We start from the raw sequence: 24162 nt of genomic DNA on the forward strand, positions 1-24162 counted from the left end.
TCTAGTGTACTGTAAGAGTGTTATAACACCTGTAATTCACGTAATAGTGTTATAACACCTCTAGTGTACTGTAGTAGTGTTATAACACCTCTAGTGTACTGTAATAGTGTTATAACACCTCTAATGGATAATGGTAAACATCGATGCGGACGGCGCGGGGCTAATGCTAAGCTAGCAATGAAAGAACTCCGTGCTGCTATTAGCAAACAACAAACTGCACACCTGGATGGAGCCTTTATAGTTGGAGGGGATTCCAACCACTCCAACCTGAGAACTGTACTCCCAAAATTCCACCAACATGTCTCCTGCCCCACCAGAGGAGACAACACTCTAGATCATGTGTATACAAACATTGCTGAGGCTTACAAAGCCATTCTCCTCCCCCACCTGGGACAGTCTGATCACCTCCCATTATTCCTACTCCCCAAGTACACACCACTCATCAAACGTGTGAAACCAACGGTGAGGACAGCCAGAGTCTGGCCAGAGGGAGAGGACTCTACACTACAGCACCAGGTTCAACACGCTGACTGGACTCTACACTACAGCACCAGGTTCAACACACTGACTGGACTCTACACTACAGCACCAGTTTCAACGCACTGACTGGACTCTACACTACAGCACCAGTTTCAACGCACTGACTGGACTCTACACTACAGCACCAGGTTCAACACACTGACTGGACTCTACACTACAGCACCAGGTTCAACACACTGACTGGACTCTACACTACAGCACCAGGTTCAACACACTGACTGGACTCTACACTACAGCACCAGGTTCAACACACTGACTGGACTCTACACTACAGCACCAGTTTCAACACGCTGACTGGACTCTACTCTACAGCACCAGTTTCAACACGCTGACTGGACTCTACACTACAGCACCAGGTTCAACACACTGACTGGACTCTACACTACAGCACCAGTTTCAACACACTGACTGGACTCTACACTACAGCACCAGGTTCAACACACTGACTGGACTCTACACTACAGCACCAGGTTCAACACACTGACTGGACTCTACACTACAGCACCAGGTTCAACACACTGACTGGACTCTACACTACAGCACCAGTTTCAACACACTGACTGGACTCTACACTACAGCACCAGGTTCAACGCACTGACTGGAGGATATTCACCACTCAGGCCACCCTGGACTCCCACACAGACATTGATTCATATGCTTCTTCCGTTCTGGATTACATCAATACATGTGTCAACAGTGTCACCACCCACAAACAGATAAGAACTTTGCCCGACCAGAAGCCTTGGATGAGCAGTGAGGTCCGCTTACTGCTGAAGGCACACAACGCCGCTTTTAGATCTGGTGATGCAGAGGCCTACAGCTCATCCAGGGCTAACCTGAAGAGGGGCATCAGGAAGACCAAACACACAACCACAAACTGCAGATTGCAGGGCATCCAGGCCATCACAGACCCAAAAACACAGCATCCCAAACCAGCACTGCCTCCCTCCCCGACAAACTCAACCACTTCTACGGTCGCTTCGACCAGGACAACAAGGACCCAGCCATCAAAGCTGAAGACCCCCCCCCCCAGATGACCAGCCCCTCACACTCTCCACCACTTATTGGTGGAGAGCAAGGTGAATGCAGGCAAGGCTGCTGGCCCTAACGGCATCCCTGGTCGTGTGCTCAGGGCGTTGGGCGCTGGGCAGCTGGCCGAGGTCTTCACTGACATTTTGAACCTGTCACGTGCCTCAAGTCAGCATTCTGCTGCAGCGGGCCTGAATGACTTCCGCCCCGTTGCACTCACCCCCATCATCATGAAGTGCTTCGAGAGGTTGGTCCTGGCTCACCTTAAAGACCACCTACCCCCCACACTGGATCCCCACCAGGTTGCCTCCCGCCTGAACAGGTCAATAGAGGATGCCATCTCCACGGCACGACACTCCGCCCTGACCCACCTACATAACAACAACACCTACGCAGGGATGCTGCTCACTGACGTCAGCTCAGCATTCAACACCATCATCAATGCCCCCCCCCCGCCACGGACTGTTAGGCCTCCTCCCCTCCGAGAAGCTGAACAGGAGTCTCTGTTCCCGTTCACCAGCAGGCTCAGGAACAGCTTCTTCCCTGCAGCTGTTACTCTGCTGAACTCAGAAGCCCAGCCCCCCGCCTCCCAGCTGCCCTCCTCCACCCCCCAACAAGAGGAACATTGACTCCCAGTATCAGTGTGCCCTCCCCCCATACCTCTACTGGCTCACTCAGGATTAGCTTTTTGCACTACTGCTTGTTTACACATATTTATTATATTGGTCTCTATGTATACATCTTACATATATGTAACATACCTCATTTTATACATAAGACCTATTGCCCTTGTTCAACTGTACATATCATTGATGTATATTCACTTATTATATTCATTTATTTATACTCACTGTAATACCTCCTACTGTAATACCTCATACTGTAATACCTCATACTGTAATACCTCATACTGTCATACTATAATACCTTATACTGTAATACCTCATACTGTAATACTGTAATACCTCATACTGTAATACCTCATACTGTAATACTGTAATACCTCATACTGTAATACCTCATACTGTAATACTGTAATACCTCATACTGTAATACCTCATACTGTAATACCTTATACTGTAATACTGTAATACCTCATACTGTAATACCTCATACTGTAATACCTCATACTGTAATACTGTAATACCTCATACTGTAATACTGTAATACCTCATACTGTAATACCTCATACTGTAATACTGTAATACCTCATACTGTAATACCTCCTACTGTAATACCTCATACTGTAATACTGTAATACCTCATACTGCAATACCTCATACTGTAATACCTCATACTGTAATACTGTAATACCTCCTACTGTAATACTGTAATACCTCATACTGTAATACCTCATACTGTAATACCTCATACTGTAATTAATACCATGCACTGTCTACAATATCATGTCTTTTGCTCTATCTGGTTAGATGCCAAACTACATTTTCGTTGTCTCAGTACTTGAACTCTGTACAAGTTGAATCTAATCTAATCTAATGTACTGTAGTAGAATAGTGTGTGTGTGTGTGTGTGTGTGTGTGTGTGTGTGTGTGTGTGTGTGTGTGTGTGTGTGTGTGTGTGTGTGTGTGTGTGTGTGGTAATGTACTCCAGGTAGTAGAGTTATACACCTCTGGAAAGCACCTGGAGTTTTATCAGCCACATGACATTCATTGCTGCTGCCACCCTCCTCCTCTCTCTCTCTCTCTCTCTCTCTCTCTCTCTCTCTCTCTCTGTCTCTCTGTCTCTTTCCCTCTCTCTGTCTCTCTCTCTCTCTCTCTCTCTGTCTCTCTCTCTCTCTCTCTCTCCCACCCTCTCTCCCTGCCCCCCCTCTCTCTCCCACCCTCCCTCCCTGCCCCCCCTTCTCGCTCTCTCTCTCTCCCTCCTTCCCCCCTCTCACCCTCCTTCCCTGCCCCCCCCCCCCCCCCCTCTCTCTCTCTCTCTCCCCCTCCCCCTCCTCCTCTCTGTTTCGATGGCAGACAGAGAGATGCATCAGGAAGTGGGTGTGGTGACAGAGAGGTGAATCAGGAAGTGGGTGTGGTGATTCTATTTCTGAACGTGTTGTTCTGTTATGTACTGCGACATCACAGCCTTCATGCTCTGTTCCCTGGGTCTGTTAGAGGTGCTACTGCCTGTCTGTCTGTCTGTCTGTCTGTCTGTCTGTTAGAGGTGCTACTGCCTGTCTGTCTGTCTGTCTGCCTGTCTGTCTGTCTGTCTGTTAGAGGTGCTACTGCCTGTCTGTCTGTCTGTCTGTCTGTCTGTCTGTTAGAGGTGCTACTGCCTGTCTGTCTGTCTATCTGCCTGTCTGTCTGTTAGAGGTGCTACTGCCTGTCTGCCTGCCTGTCTGTCTGCCTGTCTGTCTGTCTATCCGTCCGTCTGTCTGTCTGTCTGTCTGTCTGTCTGTCTGTCTGTTTGTCTGTCTGCCTGCCTGTCTGTCTGTTTGTCTGTCTGCCTGTCCGTCTGTCTGTCTGAATGCTAGTGTCTGAATGCTAAGTCACCCCTTAATGAGTTAAACTGTCAATCCAAACAGTACCAGAGGGATACAGATCGTATCGATACATATTGTTGATGAATGCACGTATATGTGAGCCATGTGTCTCTCTGTCTATGGACCTGTAGCTTAGACCCTGTTAGTATTAAATGAAGAGACGTAGGTTCAGGTGGGACACTTTAAGTCCAACGGCAGACGTCCATCACGTGACGGATAGCTGATTCACCTGTCTCAAAACGTCATCACCTGTCTCAAAACGTCATCACCTGTCTGAGGGACGAGGCTTAAAGCAACGCTCCACCGTGGTTAAACAGTGTGACGCCACTGCCTATGAGAGTTATACGTATGGGTCGTCCCACCCACCCCCCAGCCTCCACCCACCACCCATCACCCAGCCTCCACCCACCGCCCCAGCTTCCACCCACCCCCCAGCCTCCACCCACCACCCATCACCCAGCCTCCACCCACCGCCCCAGCTTCCACCCACCCCCCAGCCTCCACCCACCACCCACCACCCATCACCCAGCCTCCACCCACCGCCCCAGCTTCCACCCACCCCCCAGCCTCCACCCACCACCCAGCCTCCACCCACCTCCCCAGCCTCCACCCACCACCCAGCCTCCACCCACCGCCCCAGCCTCCACCCACCACCCCCCAGCCTCCACCCACCACCCACCTCCCCAGCCTCCACCCACCTCCCCAGCCTCCACCCACCACCCAGCCTCCACCCACCGCCCCAGCCTCTACCCACCCCCCAGCCTCCACCCACCACCCACCGCCCCAGCCTCCACCCACCGCCCCAACCTCCACCTACCCCCCAGCCTCCACCCACCGCCCCAGCCTCCACCCACCGCCCCAACCTCCACCTACCCCCCAGCCTCCACCCACCCCCCAGCCTCCACCCACCACCCACCGCCCCAGCCTCCACCCACCGCCCCAACCTCCACCCACCCCCCAGCCTCCACCCACCACCCCAGCCTCCACCCACCACCCCAGCCTCCACCCACCACCCCAGCCTCCACCCGCTTGGTTGCTCTGTCTCGGTTGCTCTGTTGATAGTTACGGGCTTCCTGCTGATGTTATGTAGTATTTAATGATGTTTAGTTTCAGGCAGGGAGCGATACAGAGCAGAGCTATTCAATGACGCCAAACTTAAATGTACAACCATTTACATTAAACATGATTGAACCGACATAAGTGTCCTGACTGAAATGGGAAAGATGCCCAACAAAAAATAAATTTAAAAATAAATAAAACTGCAATCACAAGCAGGTTTCTAGTTCTCATTCCATTTCAACCACGATCAGATGACTGGTTCCTCATTTCCCCAAAATGAGATGAAACGAAACCAGTGGTAGTCTTGACCACAAGGACACAAAAACCACCGAACAGCAGGAATTCAGTTGCCATAAACAGCAGGTTGGGGCTGGTGTATCGTAGAGGGAGAGCTGGACAGGAATGTTGGAATAAGATATTATCTTACATTATCTTATATTATCTTACATGAACATGTAGAAATAGGGATCCTAGGGGCATCAGAGAGTGTCAGCAGATCAGGTCTGTAAAGTTTTATTAGCCTTGCCAAATGTTGGAATGTTCTCCCCCCCAGGGAGAACAGAGCTCTGGGCACAGGGGCAGCCATCTTCACCCCTCCCCCCCCCAGGGAGAACAGAGCTCTGGGCACAGGGGCAGCCATCTTCACCCCCCCCCCCCAGGGAGAACAGAGCTCTGGGCACAGGGGCAGCCATCTTCACCCCCCCCCCCCCCCCCCAGGGAGAACAGAGCTCTGGGCACAGGGGCAGCCATCTTCACCCCCCCCCCTCCCCCCAGGGAGAACAGAGCTCTGGGCACAGGGGCAGCCATCTTCACCCCCCCCCAGGGAGAACAGAGCTCTGGGCACAGGGTCAGCCATCTTCACCCCCCCCCAGGGAGAACAGAGCTCTGGGCACAGGGTCAGCCATCTTCACCCCCCCCCCCCAGGGAGAACAGAGCTCTGGGCACAGGGTCAGCCATCTTCACCCCCCCCCCCCAGGGAGAACAGAGCTCTGGGCACAGGGTCAGCCATCTTCACCCCCCCCAGGGAGAACAGAGCTCTGGGCACAGGGGCAGCCATCTTCACCCCCCCCCCCCAGGGAGAACAGAGCTCTGGGCACAGGGGCAGCCATCTTCACCCCCCCCCCCCAGGGAGAACAGAGCTCTGGGCACAGGGGCAGCCATCTTCACCCCCCCCCAGGGAGAACAGAGCTCTGGGCACAGGGGCAGCCATCTTCACCCCCCCCCCCCAGGGAGAACAGAGCTCTGGGCACAGGGGCAGCCATCTTCACCCCCCCCCCCCCCCCCCCAGGGAGAACAGAGCTCTGGGCACAGGGGCAGCCATCTTCACCCCCCCCAGGGAGAACAGAGCTCTGGGCACAGGGGCAGCCATCTTCACCCCCCCCCCCAGGGAGAACAGAGCTATGGGCACAGGGTCAGCCATCTTCACCCCCCCCCCAGGGAGAACAGAGCTCTGGGCACAGGGGCAGCCATCTTCACCCTCCCCAGGGAGAATAGAGCTCTGGGCACAGGGGCAGCCATCTTCACCCCCCCCCCCTCAGGGAGAACAGAGCTCTGGGCACAGGGTCAGCCATCTTCACCCCCCCCAGGGAGAACAGAGCTCTGGGCACAGGGTCAGCCATCTTCACCCCCCCCCCCAGGGAGAACAGAGCTCTGGTCACAGGGGCAGTCATCTTCACCCCATCCCCCACCCCCCAGGGAGAACAGAGCTCTGGGCACAGGGGCAGCCATCTTCACCCCCCCCCCTCCCCCCAGGGAGAACAGAGCTCTGGGCACAGGGGCAGCCATCTTCACCCCCCCCCAGGGAGAACAGAGCTCTGGGCACAGGGTCACCCATCTTCACCCCCCCCCAGGGAGAACAGAGCTCTGGGCACAGGGTCAGCCATCTTCACCCCCCCAGGGAGAACAGAGCTCTGGGCACAGGGTCAGTCATCTTCACCCCCCCAGGGAGAACAGAGCTCTGGGCACAGGGTCAGTCATCTTCACCCCCCCCCCAGGGAGAACAGAGCTCTGGGCACAGGGGCAGCCATCTTCACCCCCCCAGGGAGAACAGAGCTCTGGGCACAGGGTCAGTCATCTTCAACCCCCCCAGGGAGAACAGAGCTCTGGGCACAGGGGCAGCCATCTTCACCCCCCCAGGGAGAACAGAGCTCTGGGCACAGGGTCAGTCATCTTCAACCCCCCCCCCAGGGAGAACAGAGCTCTGGGCACAGGGTCAGTCATCTTCAACCCCCCCCCCAGGGAGAACAGAGCTCTGGGCACAGGGGCAGCCATCTTCTGAGCCATCTGAGGTGGCATTTGGTCCAATTCGTTCTGCGACCAAATTGAGTGTGACAGCCCTGATTCAGTGTGTCATTATGAAATGATTGGTGGATTTCATTTTTCATTAGATTAGGCAAAGGACACTGTGTTCATGCACTGATTAGCTTTTGTGACATGTATTCCACGTTTTGAGAGTTAGAGTGCATTTTGCAAAAGAAAGGTGGTGTTTAAATGTTTTAACTGTTTAGGGGAACGTGTTAACTGTGTTGAAAAGTTTAATACTGTTATATAATAAATAATTACATTATTATATGACATATATGAAGAATACTACCATCATGCTATTGTACAACCCTAGCTTTCAATATCCATGATTCCACATGTCACTATCGCACATTCCTGAATGAGAGGATCCATCCCCATGCCCCTAACACCCATGCCCCTAACACCCATGCCCCTAACACCCATGCCCCTAACACCCATGTTTTAGAGCTAGGGTCAGGGTCAGGGTCAGGGTCAGAGTCAGAGTCAGAGTCAGGGTTAGGGTTAGGGTTAGGGTTAGGGTTAGGGTTAGGGTTAGGGTTAGGATTAGGGTTAGGGTTAGGGTTAGGATTAGGATTAGGGTTAGGGTTAGGGTTAGGGTCAGGGTTAAGGGTTAGGGTTAGGGTTAGGGTTAGGGTTATGGTTAAGGTCAGGGCCAGGGTTAGGGTTAGGGTTAGGGTTAGGATTAGGATTAGGATTAGGATTAGGATTAGGATTAGGATTAGGGTTAGGGTTAGGGTTAGGATTAGGGTTAGGATTAGGATTAGGATTAGGATTAGGATTAGGATTAGGGTTAGGATTAGGATTAGGGTTAGGGTTAGGGTTAAAGGATCCCACTTAGCATCTACCCTCTATTTTCCCATGATCAGGCAATGACCTGTTCAGCCTGAACACCAATACAACTGTCCTGTTCAGCCTGAACACCAATACAACTGTCCTGTTCAGCCTGAACACCAATACAACTGACCTGTTCAGCCTGAACACCAATACAACTGACCTGTTCAGCCTGAACACCAATACAACTGACCTGTTCAGCCTGAACACCAATACAACTGTCCACTGTACAGATGGGACACGCCTACATTGCTTTGAACAGAATGTCCCGATTACTTCCAATGACATTTAAGATTGTGTGTATTCAGTATGTGTCCCCTCTGCTGTACATTGTGTCAACATGCATGAATGAAGCAACAATAAATTAATGTATGAATAGCAAACAAATGTATGTGTTTATGTGTATCCCCCATTAGGGTTAGGGTTAGGGTTAGAATGTATGTGTTTATGTGTTAGGGTTAGGGTTAGAATGTATGTGTTTATGTGTATCCCCCGTTAGGGTTAGGGTTAGGGTTAGAATGTATGTGTTTATGTGTATCCCCCATTAGGGTTAGGGTTAGGGTTAGAATGTATGTGTTTATGTGTATCCCCCGTTAGGGTTAGGGTTAGGGTTAGAATGTATGTGTTTATGTGTATCCCCCATTAGGGTTAGGGTTAGGGTTAGAATGTATGTGTTTATGTGTTCGGGTTAGGGTTAGGGTTAGGGTTAGAATGTATGTGTTTATGTGTTCGGGTTAGGGTTAGGGTTAGAATGTATGTGTTTATGTGTTCGGGTTAGGGTTAGGGTTAGAATGTATGTGTTTATGTGTTCGGGTTAGGGTTAGGGTTAGAATGTATGTGTTTATGTGCTTCCCCCATTGGCTGTTACGTAAGCAGCAGTCTTCCTTGTGTGGCTGAATTTGGGTTTCTTCACAAAACACATGTTAACAGCATCCGGTATTTCCCTATTTGTTCTGTGAGATTACACTCTGTGGTTTTACTCTTCTGTCACACAGTGGCTTTATTCCCTGGCTGCAGATGAGACTGAAGGTCTCCCAAGGGATCCGGAAGTTCCACCGACTATAAAACACTTCCTGGTTGGATAAGGGGAGGCTTGTGCTACCCAAACTGGGTTGATGCCATGCTACTCCCATGCATTGTTAATGCGTTAGCTTAGCTCAATTGCTCTGGAAAAACCCTCGTCTAGTGTTTCAAGATGCCATGACGAGGGAGGGTGAATTCCACAACTGTTTGAAACAGATAGGCAGTCGGCCAAACTCTGACCCTCTAACTCGAATCCTAACCCTAACCCTAACTCTAACCCTAACCCTAACCCTAACTCTAACCCTAACCCTTATTTTCAAATCGTCTGCCAAAAATAAGGCTATTTGTTTAAAGACCTTTTTTTTCCCTTTTTTTTTCTAAATGTCTCTCCCAGTAAAAGTACCAATTACTGAATGATGCATAAACACATTCAACAAAACTAACTGCGGCCTTACATGACCCAGACGTCAAACTCATCTTTAATCTTCAGAGTGCTACGCTGGAATGTAGACGGGTACGGAGATGAGAATAACCTAATGACATAAAACCTAACCCTAACCCTAACCCTAACCCTAACCCTAACCCAATGACATAAAAGGGATGAAAAGGAACACTTTTTTATAATTCCCTGTGAGCAGTCAGACCAGTTAGTAAGTAGTCAGACCAGTTAATAAGCAGTCAGGGACCAGTTAGTAAGCAGTCAGACCAGTTAGTAAGCAGTCAGGGACCAGTTAGTAAGCAGTCAGACCAGTTAGTAAGCAGTCAGAGACCAGCAGAAGTTGTTCTCAGTAACAACAACATCCAAATGGACTTCCTGCATCTCACTGTGCCAAACCTTTCTTTCATTGTCTAAGAACTCAGATGGGAAACACAAGAAATCAGGACAAACGCCTTGGGAAGGATCAAACACAAGACATCTGAGTAGTGCATGGGTTAGGGTTAGGGTTAGGGTTGAAGGGTTGAAGGGTTAAAAGGTTGAAGGGTTAAAAGGTTGAAGGGTTGAAGGGTTAAAAGGTTGAAGAGTTGAAGAGTTGAAGGGTTGAAGGGTTAAAAGGTTGAAGGGTTAAAAGGTTGAAGGGTTGAAGGGTTAAAAGGTTGAAGGGTTGAAGGGTTAAAAGGTTGAAGGGTTAAAAGGTTGAAGGGTTGAAGGGTTGAAGGGTTGAAAGGTTGAAGGGTTGAAAGGTTGAAGGGTTAAAAGGTTGAAGGGTTGAAAGGTTGAAGGGTTAAAAGGTTGAAGGGTTGAAGGGTTAAAAGGTTGAAGGGTTAAAAGGTTGAAGAGTTGAAGAGTTGAAGGGTTAAAGGGTTAAAAGGTTGAAGGGTTGAAGGGTTAAAAGGTTGAAGGGTTAAAAGGTTGAAGAGTTGAAGAGTTGAAGGGTTGAAGGGTTAAAAGGTTGAAGGGTTAAAAGGTTGAAGGGTTGAAGGGTTGAAGGGTTAAAAGGTTGAAGGGTTGAAGGGTTAAAAGGTTGAAGGGTTGAAGGGTTGAAGGGTTAAAAGGTTGAAGGGTTGAAGGGTTAAAAGGTTGAAGGGTTAAAAGGTTGAAGGGTTGAAGGGTTAAAAGGTTGAAGGGTTAAAAGGTTGAAGGGTTGAAGGGTTAAAAGGTTGAAGGGTTAAAAGATTGAAGGGTTAAAAGATTGAAGGGTTAAAAGATTGAAGGGTTGAAGGGTTAAAAGATTGAATGGTTAAAAGATTGAAGGGTTAAAAGATTGAAGGGTTAAAAGATTGAAGGGTTGAAGGGTTAAAAGGTTGAAGGGTTGAAGGGTTGAAGGGTTAAAAGGTTGAAGGGTTGAAGGGTTGAAGGCAGAGAGGATTAAAATCATTAAATTAAGATATCTACTTTTACGGCTTAATGAAGCCTATAACACATTATAAATATAATATACATGTGGTATAGAGGTCTATAACACATGTATAAAGCTGATATAGATGCTTATAACATTATACATTTTAATGAACTCTTAAACACATTATAAAAGCTGTTATAGAGGCCTTTAAGATTCACTTCCGCAAGCTCCACTATGTGCCATTTAGCACGGGGTCTAGAAGGCTGTACACTGCCACAGAAAGTACCCTGATTTACCACGAAGTTCCCTATTGAATACCCTGTGTTACCACAAAGTGTTCTGGTGAATACTGGGTAAATACCAGCTGAAACAGTGTTGTTACCTCAGAGATACAGGATGGAAAGTAGGTGAGATAGCAGGTTCCTCGCCCTGGGCCCAGTCAGGTGACCTAACCCGTTTTCATATCATGCTACCGCATGTTGCTTATGTTTATGAAGGATTTCTGAAAGCCTTGTCAAGCCTTCAACGTTTACTATCTTTAAGTGGGTTTTTAAAATAGAACGTACACAATTGCAACAACGTTATACTGTATACAATAAAGTGCTGGTTTTACAATCCACGTTCCTTAGGCATGTTTGCGATGAGTCAGGCTGCTGTGACTGTGGAGTTGTGGCGTGTAAACTGGCAGCTCTCTCATAAAAAACATCATCATCAAGCTACCGTACAGGCTGCCTCTTCTGTCGTTGAAGATCCAGTGAAACACCTGCCGCACTGCACACATGAACAGGAAACATCAGTTATATACCATACGCAACTCGACAGATTAAATGGATTTTTTTTATTTTGTAGAAAACAACAAAAACAACAAGAACTGTACATATAAATATTTACAAATATTCTACAATCACTAAGACCTTTCCCCCGAATATGAATACAATGATGCTGTGATAGTTTGTTATAATGCATGACTTATACGGCTGTTCATAACGGAAGATGGTGATGTCACAGTCGGACAACTGGAGAAGCTCTCAAATGATGGCTCTTGTAATGGAGCTTCTAGAGACATTCATAGTGAGAACAACGACACCAGCACCACAACAAAATGGTCAACACAGAGGTGACAGAGAAGAGTGAGAGGTTCACACTCGGAGAAAAAAAGTCGAAGTGGCGCGGGAAGTCGTGCCATGACACTTCAGACTGTCCATGTCGACCCGCTGTCCCGCCGCGGCAGACATCGACACAGAGACAGTGTAGCTTAAAGTTCAAAGGTCATCCTGACAAGAAGACAGTCTTTGAGAGTGTAGGACGAGGTCTTCCTGTGATGTACCAAAAACCCACTGGCTAGGTACGGTGTAAGTAGTCCACAAACTAGCTGACCTTCCTGAGAACAGGCCGCTAATATACCTCACAAGAGGCGACAAAACTGGTGTTTCTCTGGAGGACGGGACGGGCGCTCAGATGGAGAAGAGAGGGATCTGTTGGTGGTTGTAACTGGCCGGGACTGAGGTGTTCCAGTAGTCGTAGCTGAAGATGTCTTCCGCTGGCCGTGAGCTCAGCTCTGTGTACAGCGTCAGCTCTAACTCCTCCCCTGAAACAAACAGAAACAAAACAAAGAGAGTCAGCGAGGCTGGAGGTTGACCAGGTGTGGGTTGTGACAGATTACTGCATTACCAGGTGAGGCTGGCAGAGGTAGACATCGGAGGACGGGCTCATTGTAATGCATGGAATGGACTCAGGAATGGTGTCAAACACAAACACTAGTGTTGTTGTTGTTGTTGTTGTTATGCTTTGTATCTCAGTAAACCTATTTAGTGAGGGAAACGCTACTGACTGAAATTCTCCTAGATTTCCACCCTAGTCTGGCATATAACACATTATTGTTTAACAAATCCTTTCTTAACGGCCCATGTATCCACCTCAGGGTTTTGTTTTTGTGTTTGACTAACAAATATCTGACAAATATCTGACAAATCTGTCGAGAGACCATGGAAAGGAACCATGACTTGATACGCCACAGTCCTACATGCTACCTTCAGTGACACGATTGCGATAGCTCCGGTAGCTAGCAGTAGCAGCAGTTTACCTGAATTATTACTCCACTGGCTCTCTGGGCTGCTGAGGTAAGACTCTGCTGTGCCTACTTCATTGCTCAGGAACCCCTTGCTGTTCATGCCGTTCTGCATCCATTGTGTGGTGTCTTGCTCCAATTGCTGTGTAATCTGGAGGGTCAAAACAACGGGGATGAGCCTGGTGGAGGTCTGCTTGTTTAAGGGGTTGTCAGTTTGAGTTAGGGGCGGGGGGGCGCGTTTGGGTTACTACTCAAAGTAAGTTAGACACTAACTAATGCAGAATAGCAGGCAGACGTGGGTATTCCTGACAATGAATAGAAGCACAACATTAGAGGAAGGACCTACCTCGATGATGGCCTCTGTGTCCAAGTCGTAATCTGGAGAGAGGAGGAAGGAGGAAGTGAGCGTCGTACTATAAACACAAACGGTTTACACACACACACACACACACACACACACACACAGACACACACACACACACACACACACACTAGCTACTAGCATGTGGCTAGCTACTAGCATATGGCTAGCTACTAGCATATGGTTAGCTACTAGCATGTGGTTAGCTACTAGCATGTGGTTAGCTACTAGCATGTGGCTCCCGATAGGCCTGCAGCCCAAACCCAACAAACCAAACACAAACAAGCATCCAGTCATGTAACGTTAGTCTCACCTGGCGTGTGGTCAGGTGACACCTGGAAGGAGGCGTATATGTTGTTGGTGCTGTCTGGGCCGATCTCGACCGACGTCGACCAATCAGGAACATCTGAGTCGTTGACGTACGTGGATTCTGAGAGACCTGCGTTGGGGAGAGAAACAACCACAGAAGTCATTCATTTGTAGCTTAGATTTACAGACATACAACCTGTACTTCTGTCCATTTGAAATATTTTTGTATCTTTCATTCGGATAAAGTTTTAAAAACGGCCTCCGATTTCTACCTCCACCAGCCGCAATAATGAGGCGAGCAATAACGTGTGACTGATCTCAGAGAGGTGGTCTCACCTAGGTCCTCCGTGCTGTCGACAGTGCTCTCCTGTGTGGTGCTGTCCTCTTGCATGTCTGACTCGTCACACTGGGAATCACTGTAGTTCACCTCCTCCATCTTGATCATTGATCTCTAGAGAGAAGAGAGCATTGAAGAGACGGTTATGGCAGTGTGTTTAGAGATGGCTATTAAGCCAAATAAATATGCAGACGTGTCATCGTTAGTGATTGTTCTACAGCTGAGAGGGGACCACATTGAGGGTCATAAAGGCAGTAAAATGATTCATACCTTGTTGTTTTTCTTGGTGTCCTTTGCTTTGGATTTCTTATCTGGTTGGAAAAGGAAAACAGGATTGTTTTAGTCATTGTATTTTACTTTTTGGGGGTCTATGGTTTGGTGTTAGATCATATTGGGGGTCTATGGTTTGGTGTTAGATCATATTGGGGGTCTATGGTTTGGTGTTAGATCATATTGGGGGTCTATGGTTTGGTGTTAGATCATATTGTTTGTATTGTATTGATTGTTTCTATTGTTTAGTGTTGTTTTTGTTGTGAAGCACTTTGCGACATTTGTCAAAAGCCTTATACAGATATATTTGATTGATTGATTGATTGATTGATTGATTGAACTGTCAAACAGGTCACATCCCTATGTCACATCCCTATGTTACATCCCTATGTCACATCCCTATGTCACATCCCTATGTCACATCCCTATGTTACAGCACATACGCGGCGGCCATTCCCCCCTGGGTGGACTTACTGTGGGGCTTTGAGGGGATGTGCAGCATCTTGTAGACTCGCACGGCCTGGTTGCCTTTGTTGACACTCTTGTCTTTTACTTCCTGAATGTCAGGGAGAGAGTTCATGGCACACCTGAAGTTGGCCTTCCACGTTTTAGCGTCAGGCTTGGTCTCACCATCTCGGAATTTGCCTGCAGAAAAAAAAGAAAAATAATGTACATTACTCTCTACTCAATAATCAGCATTAGTGACTGTATGTACAGTACCAGTCAAAAGTTTGGACACACCTTGCCAAGAGTGAGCAAAGCCGTCATCAAAGCAAAAGGAAGAAGAACTTTGAAGAATCTAAAATATAAAACATATTCTGGTTTGTTTAACACTTTTTTGTTTACTACATAATTCCATATGTGTTCCTTCATAGTTTAGATGTCTTCAATATTAATCTACAATGTAGAAAATAATAAAAAATAAAGAAAAACCATTGAATGAGAAGGTGTGTCCAAACTTTTGACTGGTAAAATAAAGAAAGCTTTGCGGAAGAAGGCGCTGTACTGTATAATGTAGGTAGAAACCGTGCCAAAGAATTTCCCAGAGCACTCCCCTCCTTGAGGGCCAAGTGTTCTATGCGGTGTTTACCTAGCAACAACACTCTGATTGGCCACAAAATTAAGCACTGTCATTGATGCATTTTTGGTGAATAAAGTCACCCTCGGCACTCTGGAATGTTGACAGTTTGGGTGACTTCATTCACCCTCTGCACTGAATGAGTTATTATATTCCATATTCCGTAGCACCGAGGTGGAAGGTGGTTGAGGTTTGGCAGTAGGAGATCCCCTACCCAACATGCCCTTGTACCTCAGGTTAGCCCTGGGTCTACCCCTGGCACATCTGAGATGGGGTTGTGTTTGTGGTGGCTTTTTTAGGGTGGGACTGAAAGAAGTGAGAGCAGAGGGAGGCTTGTGTAAGGGGAGGCTGGGTGGAGGTAGAAATCGGAGGATACCAAAAACATGTGTGTTTGATACCGTTCCTCCTTCCGCTCCATACATTACAATGAGCCCAGCCTCCACCAGACTCCCTTCTGCAGTGCATGTGCTGCTCACCAGTATGGACGGCCCACTGCTTGAACAGACAGGCGTCCTTGTCCATCACCCAGCCGTGGCGAGCCGCGTGCTTCCACGGGATGGAGAACATCTTCCTCTCCTGAAAAGAACAACAAAACCCTGGGTTAGAACTCTAGAACCCTGGGTTAGAACTCTAGAACTCTGGATTAGAGCTCTAGAACTCTGGATTAGAGCTCTAGAACCCGGAGTTAGAACTCTAGAATGTCTCTGTGTGGGTTAGAACGTCTCAACCCAGGTTCAATGGGTTTGGATGTGATGAGACGCATAGCAGCCTGGGAAATGTTGTTTTAATTGATCATCTATCTCTCCATGTCCCTGGTATTATGAGTGTGTCTTTGATCTCGGGGCCATGGGGTAAACTTCCTTTGGGAGACATTCCTATGACACAGAGCAGACGCATGCTGTCCCAACCGGGTTAGGACTAGCACTAACCCTAACCATAGCCCTAACCCTAACCCTAACCCTAACCCTAACCCACCAGAAAGCTGCCCTTCACTATGGACCCCTGAACTCCTGCACCACACAACATTCCACATTAGTTTACTGTTCAGCACCTGGTCACCCAGAGGAGGATGGGTCCCCCTGGAGTCCGGTTCCTCTCCAGGTTTCTTCCTCCCAGGGAGTTTCTAACCCTAACCTAACCCTAACCCTGAACCTAACCCTGAACCTAACCCATGCCACTGTGCCCTATATTTTTCTCCCCTCTGGGTTTGTTTTCCCTTTGCTTACTCCTGGGGGTCTATGGTTTGGTGTTAGATCATATTGGGGGTCTATGGTTTGGTGTTAGATCATATTGTTTGTATTGTATTTATTGTTTATTGTTGTTTTTGTTGTGAAGCACTTTGTGACATTTCTGTATAAAAAGCCTTATACAAATACATTTGATTTGATTTAATGCCAAGCAGAGTCTGTGTGCTAGGAGGTAGGATGCTCCTTCCACAGTCAGCCATTAACCAAGCCATTGTTGGAAGAAGCAGTCTGACTATTCTACATGTTCTATAAGCAGTCTGACTATTCTACATGTTCTATAAGCAGTCTGACTATTCTACATATTCTATAAGCAGTCTGACTATTCTACATGTTCTATAAGCAGTCTGACTATTCTACATGTTCTATAAGCAGTCTGACTATTCTACATGTTCTATAAGCAGTCTGACTATTCTACATGTTCTATAAGCAGTCTGACTATTCTACATGTTCTATAAGCAGTCTGACTATTCTACATGTTCTATAAGCAGTCTGACTATTCTACATGTTCTATAAGCAGTCTGACTATTCTACATGTTCTATAAGCAGTCTGACTATTCTACATGTTCTATAAGCAGTCTGACTATTCTACATGTTCTATAAGCAGTCTGACTATTCTACATGTTCTATAAGCAGTCTGACTATTCTACATGTTCTATAAGCAGTCTGACTATTCTACATGTTCTATAAGCAGTCTGACTATTCTACATGTTCTATAAGCAGTCTGACTATTCTACATGTTCTATAAGCAGTCTGACTATTCTACATGTTCTATAAGCAGTCTGACTATTCTACATGTTCTATAAGCAGTCTGACTATTCTACATGTTCTATAAGCAGTCTGACTATTCTACATGTTCTATAAGCAGTCTGACTATTCTACATGTTCTATAAGCAGTCTGACTATTCTACATGTTCTATAAGCAGTCTGACTATTCTACATGTTCTATAAGCAGTCTGACTATTCTACATGTTCTATAAGCAGTCTGACTATTCTACATGTTCTATAAGCAGTCTGACTATTCTACATGTTCTATAAGCAGTCTGACTATTCTACATGTTCTATAAGCAGTCTGACTATTCTACATGTTCTATAAGCAGTCTGACTATTCTACATGTTCTATAAGCAGTCTGACTATTCTACATGTTCTATAAGCAGTCTGACTATTCTACATGTTCTATAAGCAGTCTGACTATTCTACATGTTCTATAAGCAGTCTGACTATTCTACATGTTCTATTTTGTTTTATTGGTCTCATCAGGTTTTAGCCACCGTGGTCTGGCTGCAGGGGCCATTCCTCACTCATGTGTCTGATGTGCATCCAGCAGCATAATGTAAGGTAGCGTTTCCTTTGTTGAAGCGTGAGGAGGAGGCGAGACAAAACTAAGGCTGGCGAGTCTAAAGAGCGGTGTAACAATGTCGCTGAGGTCTGAAACTGTCCGGGTTTTTACATACGAGCCGCTGTCCACCGAAGCAACTTCCAAACAATCTCTGACTGTACAGTACAGTATGGCAATAAAGTTTAGCATCTTGAATCAGTAGTAGTAGTATTCTTACCTTATCCACCCACACCAGCCCAGTGATGGTGTTGGAGTTAATCTTATCCTCCAGCCAGGGCCTCATTCTCATCCTGGACACAGGCATGTTCAGTCCTAGGAGGGCAGAGAGACAGAGGAGAGGAGAGGAGAGGAGAGGAGAGGAGATGAGTTTGGTCGGCTTTGACCCTTGGACCTTCCCTGGAATGTGAGATATTTAAGAGGCTGCAACTCCCCCGTTCTCTCTGTTACAGATGTATTGCCTTTTAGTGCAGAGAAAAGTTCACGACCAGGAAGTTGATTCACTGCCAACTGGTGGGAAATTACAATCTGTATATATACAACATGCACCCTGTTGCGAGCCGTCTGCAGTATTCCACTAGTCTGAATTAATGTTACACAGCCTATCTAAAATGTGTACAGTGTCTGGATATACAGTGCGCGAATTTATATATCGCACGTAAAATCGACCGACCACCACCCCCCCAACGCCCCCGCCCCCCCCCCTCCGCGCTACACGCTCCCACTAGTGTTTTCTACACACCCGTAAGCCTCGCGTTATTATAGGGGCTACTTCAAAGAAAAGCGATCTGATTGTATTGGTGCCTAAGAAGACGCAGACACCGAGAAGCAGATGCGCGTAATATGGAAACACATTATCCCGACACTAGATTCGACAGCTTATTGGCAGGCTATGAACTAAAACATGAAAGTAAGCAAGTCAATCCATGTAAGCGCGTGCACGCAACAACTTTACAAGCATCAAAAACATGACTTACAGCTGCAATTTTTTTATCCCGTTGTAACTGGAGAAAAAGCAGTCACAGGTATTCCCCTTAGTAAGGATCGAGAGAGCAGCTATTCCTTGTGAGCAATGTCCACCTCTATCAGCTCATAGACAGTGTACTCTCTCCTCACAGAGGCGTGTGGTTTTTATACTCTGTGAGAGGGGGTGGGTTTTCCCCTGCTGTTAGTTCTCATGGACGCAGCCACACACTCAGTCGAGGGGCCGATCTTGACACAGTCTCGGTGCGCCGAGCGCCAACCAGAGGCCAGGGCGCTCAAACTGCAGGCAGCATATGATTTCTCGGAAATCATGCCGTTGTGGACCAAGGCTCAGAAGGAGGAAGTCCTCGACGCAACAACAGAGTGTGTGTTGTGTGTGTGTGTGTGTGTGTGTGTGTGTGTGTGTGTGTGTGTGTGTGTGTGTGTGTGTGTGTGTGTGTGTGTGTGTGTGTGTGTGTGTGTCTACACTACTTGTAGAGCAGCACGCTGCACGTAGACAGCAGCATCATCAAATATTTTTAAACACACACACATTCGAAAACTGAATTAGGCTGTAAGACGATATGATATTATAACCTATACTCGTATAATTGTGTCATAGTTAGTATAAGTTGTCATGTACAGTACCAGTCAAAAGTTTGGACACACCTTCTCATTCAATGGTTTTTCTTTATTTTTTATTATTTTCTACAATCTACAAACCAGAATATGTTTTAGATTCTTCAAAGTAGCCACCTTTTGCTTTGATGACAGCTTTGCACACTCTTGGCACGTTTGTGTCCAAACTTTTGACTGGTACTGTACCTACTGGTGACACATTTGAAAACACATTGTCATAATAAACATTGTGCATGGTTATTTTGTATTATTTTTCAACTTTGCATTAAGAATAATGCAACCCTATCTATATATGACTGTGTTGCAACCAGCACTCTCATGAATTAGATTGTATAGGCCTACTGTAGTATGTCTTATAAAACCACCAGTGCACGGTATTTACTGTAAAACACTTACATTCAGTGACCTAGGGTTATTGCAACACGGTGCTGTACAAAGGAGTCAGCGCGGATTCCTTCCAGACACGATCACGCAGCAGGTCATGAGGAGACAAAGTCCCGACCAACCCTTTAGAATAAACCACAGTCGCACTGAGAAGTCGCACTTTTCCGGGAAATGCTGTAGCAATTAAACTGACCGACAGGGGGAGTGTGTTAGTAAGGCTCGTCTGAGATAGTGTTGCCAATGCCTCTGAGGTTGGTTGAAACTACATTATAACTGTGTGTGTGTGTGTGTGTGTGTGTGTGTGTGTGTGTGTGTGTGTGTGTGTGTGTGTGTGTGTGTGTGTGTGTGTGGAGTTTCCCAATGGATGAAACTATACACACACACACACACACCGTCAGTCTTATGTAAGTATGACCCTTAGTGTATGCATGCATTGCAAAAGCTGACCAGATAAATGAGTAAGCACAAATACAAATATATGTATTATTTATCAAAAAAACAAAAACAAAAAAACAACAACATCGAATTGTAATGCATCTTTATACTCAGTAGGATTTGTCTGAGAAACGAGTAGTTGTCTGGTAAGCTATTGCAAAGCCGGTCTACACTAAGGGTAATATATTATTATAAGATCGACGGTTGGTGCGTGTACAATGTCATCCATTGGGAAACACACACAGACACAGACACGCGCGCACACACACACACACACACACACACACACACACACACACACACACACACACACACACACACACTCTAAAAAGCTGGGACCTAATCTTCCATAAAAGTACTGCCATGTAAAAGTACTTGCCAGAGCGCAACCGAGGACGGAGGTCCCAGGGAGGGGCGTGTCGGTGGGAGAAGCTGGGTGTTTTCCTGCGGAGTTTCTCTCCGTCTCTCTGTGAAGCCCTGGGGTTTCCCAAGGACAGGGAATCAGCTTTATCACCGCTCCATATGATCCAATGGGTTTATGTTTCAAAGCTATTTCCTTTGTTTACCTCCCCATTTCCCCACTGACATCATGTCGCCTCTGACAGTCAGCTGAACACAGAACGATTCAGAATATACGCCGCCTAAATCCATAACTTAAAGGTGAAACTTGAGATGAAATCAAATAGTTTCATGCCCTCATAATGTCTTTAACAAAATATACAAAACAATATTTAAAAGCTATCTATTGTTCTGCGAGGTGTAGGAGAGAGAGTTCAGGTTGCAGTGTGACTGAAATGTGACTGAAATTAATTCACTGAAAGTGTCTATATTTGACTTGCAGAATATTGCATCACATCGCGCTGCCAGTCGCTATTGACCTTTCAAGAGCTTCAGTGTGTATTATGCAATAATCATGTCGGCTAAATCCTCGCCCAGACATACCTTATGAGATTAATTGCATTTGTATAACACCTTTCACTCGGTCTCTACGTGGCTGACGTAGAAATATTAGAAATATCTCTAGCAATCTGGAGAGGAAGCAGCATGATTCGTCCTTCATGTCATGTCACCGTTATTGAATCAGCATGGCAGGAAATACTCGCCTCTGAGGGCTTCAACAGAACATGCTAGTAGCTGTCCTAGTTAATAAAGTGATGAACAGGCTGGTAAACAGGCTGGTAAACAGGCTGGTAAAGTGCTCTGGAGGAATGAGCTGTTGTTCTCAATCATTTCCAGATATATTCTTCAGATACAAGCCATGTGTGTGGACAGGTGTTTACTCTGGGTATGACAGTGAGATACCACTGACTGAATGTTCAGCTGTGGGAAAAAAGTATGAACACACACGCACAGGCATACACACGCACAGGCACGCACAGGCATACACACGCACGCACAGGCATACACGCACACGCACGGACGCACGCGCACGCACGGACGCACGCACAGGTATATGCACGCAAATAGTAACCACAATAAAGGAATACCCTCAGAAAGAAGAAGAAGGTTCAAAAGGGTTCTTCAAATAAAAAAAGCTAAAAGCTAAAAGCCTAATAAAGCTTCTCCATAAAAGCCAGAGGTAACACATCCCTCCCTCCCTCCCTCCCTCCCTCCCTCCTACACTACCAGAGGTAACACATCCCTCCCTCCCTCCCTCCCTCCTACACTACCAGAGGTAACACATCCCTCCCTCCCTCCCTCCCTCCCTCCCTCCCTCCCTCCTACACTACCAGAGGTAACACATCCCTCCCTCCCTCCCTCCCTCCCTCCCTCCTACACTACCAGAGGTAACACATCCCTCCCTCCCTCCCTCCCTCCTACACTACCAGAGGTAACACATCCCTCCCTCCCTCCCTCCCTCCTACACTACCAGAGGTAACACATCCCTCCCTCCCTCCCTCCCTCCCTCCTACACTACCAGAGGTAACACATCCCTCCCTCCCTCCCTCCCTCCCTCCCTCCTACACGACCATACCAGAGGTAACACATCTCTCCCTCCCTCCCTCCCTCCCTCCTACACTACCAGAGGTAACACATCCCTCCCTCCCTCCCTCCCTCCTACACGACCATACCAGAGGTAACACATCCCTCCCTCCCTCCCTCCCTCCCTCCCTCCCTCCTACACTACCAGAGGTAACACATCCCTCCCTCCCTCCCTCCCTCCTACACTACCAGAGGTAACACATCCCTCCCTCCCTCCCTCCCTCCTACACTACCAGAGGTAACACATCCCTCCCTCCCTCCCTCCCTCCCTCCTACACTACCAGAGGTAACACATCCCTCCCTCCCTCCCTCCCTCCCTCCCTCCTACACGACCATACCAGAGGTAACACATCTCTCCCTCCCTCCCTCCCTCCCTCCCTCCCTCCCTCCTCCTACACTACCAGAGGTAACACATCCCTCCCTCCCTCCCTCCCTCCCTCCCTCCCTCCCTCCTACACGACCATACCAGAGGTAACACATCCCTCCCTCCCTCCCTCCCTTCTACATGACCAGTCCAGAGGTAACATATCCCCCCCCCCCCCCCCCCCCCCAGAGCAGAGGAGCCTGGGCGGTTTAGATGACCCGTATCTGGGCCATCTGCTGTGACAGCTCAGCTCAGTGACAGAGGATCAGGCAGGAGCTAATGCTAATGCTAATGACGCTACGTCACCACAGGCCCGGGGGCCCTCCCTTTAAGGGGGGGGGGGGGGTCGGGGGCTGTGGTGGGGGCCTCTCCCCTCCCTCCCTCCCTCCTCCCCCTCCCCCTCTCCCCTCCCTCCCTCCCTCCTCCCCTCTCCCCTCCCTCCCTCCTCCCCCCTCCCTCCACCCCCTCTCCCCTCCCTCCTCCCCCTCTCCCCTCCTCCCTCCTCCCCCCTCCCTCCACCCCCTCTCCCCTCCCTCCTCCCCCTCTCCCCTCCCTCCCTCCTCCCCATCTCCCTCTCCCCTCCCTCCTCCCCCTCTCCCCTCCCTCCCCCTCCCCCCTCTCCCCTCCCTCCTCCTCCCTCCCCCCTCCCCCTCTCCCAGTGAGGGTGGACAGGAGGACCCTCCAGCAACAAACATAAGATCCTGCACAGGAAACAGTCATATCCTTTATGGCCCCAGAGGTCAGAGGTCAGGGTAGGAGGAGGTGGTAGTCTGTCAGTGCCCCCCCCCCACCACCCCCTCTGATAGGCCATTCCAGTACCTCCAGGAAGGATAGGAGGAAGGATAGGAGGAAGGATAGGAGGAAGGATAGGAGGAAGGATATGGTACATGTTTGTATTGGGGCTTTCATATAAACATAGCTGAATGCACTTCTGTGTCATATCAAATCAAATGCCTTCCTCCCTCCCTCCCTCCCTCCCTCCCTGCCTCTCTCTCTCCTCCCTGCCACTCTCTCTCCTCCCTGCCACTCTCTCTCCCTCCCTCCCTCCCTCTATCTCTACCTGCCTCCCTGCCTCCCTCCCTCCCTCCCTCTATCTCTACCTGCCTCCTGGGGTGGAGGAGAAGGAGGAGGTGGAAGAGGAGGAGGGGGGAGGAGGAGGAGATGGAGGAGGAAGAGGAGGAGGAGGAGATGGAGAAGGAGGAGTAGGAGGAGGAGAAGGAGGAGATGGAGGAGGAAGAGGAGGAGGAGGAGATGGAGGAGAAGGAGGCGGGGGGGAGGAGGGGGAGGAGGAGGAGATGGAGGAGGAAGAGGAGATGGAGGAGATGGAGGAGAAGGAGG

General features: G+C 48.2%; 2 protein-coding genes across 3 annotated transcripts in view; one reads left to right on the forward strand and one right to left on the reverse strand.

Moving 5' to 3' along the window:
• The window catches only part of LOC310823942 (uncharacterized protein), a 7098-nt gene extending 4076 nt beyond the window's left edge, over positions 1-3022 (forward strand). Inside the window, exon 2 of the mRNA XM_083696883.1 lies at positions 430-3022. Coding sequence (XP_083553009.1) covers positions 1800-2198 — 399 coding nt within the window. The 5' untranslated portion in view covers positions 430-1799 and the 3' untranslated portion in view covers positions 2199-3022. The remainder of the gene's footprint in view (positions 1-429) is intronic.
• An 8853-nt stretch (positions 3023-11875) lies between these two features.
• irf1b (interferon regulatory factor 1b) lies at positions 11876-20129 on the reverse strand. Of its 2 annotated transcripts, none has more exons than XM_083696757.1 (10): positions 20055-20129; positions 18277-18371; positions 15952-16051; positions 14872-15042; positions 14398-14438; positions 14127-14241; positions 13795-13920; positions 13467-13498; positions 13136-13271; positions 11876-12640 (listed from the first exon to the last, which is right to left on the reverse strand). In XM_083696757.1, exons 2-10 carry the CDS (start codon positions 18361-18363, stop codon positions 12507-12509), a joined length of 942 nt encoding a protein of 313 aa, XP_083552883.1. In that variant the 5' UTR covers positions 18364-18371; positions 20055-20129; the 3' UTR covers positions 11876-12506. The 2 variants fall into 2 exon arrangements, with proteins under 2 accessions (XP_083552883.1, XP_083552882.1); XM_083696756.1 differs by lacking the exon at positions 20055-20129 and adding an exon at positions 19034-19151.
• Between the last annotated feature and the right edge of the window lie 4033 nt (positions 20130-24162).

This window comes from Argentina silus, assembly GCF_951799395.1.
Source record: "Argentina silus genome assembly, chromosome: 2".
Taxonomy (NCBI): domain Eukaryota; kingdom Metazoa; phylum Chordata; class Actinopteri; order Argentiniformes; family Argentinidae; genus Argentina; species Argentina silus.

Coding starts and splice junctions, on each gene's coding strand:
- irf1b (XM_083696757.1), bottom strand. CDS start 18,363: ATGCCTGTGTCCAGGATGAGAATGAGGCCCTGGCTGGAGGATAAGATT. Junction 14,242..14,397: donor ACACCAAGAAAAACAACAAG/GTATGAATCATT, acceptor TCTTCTCTCTAG/AGATCAATGATCAAGATGGA. Junction 13,499..13,794: donor GTCACCTGACCACACGCCAG/GTGAGACTAACG, acceptor TCCTCTCTCCAG/ATTACGACTTGGACACAGAG.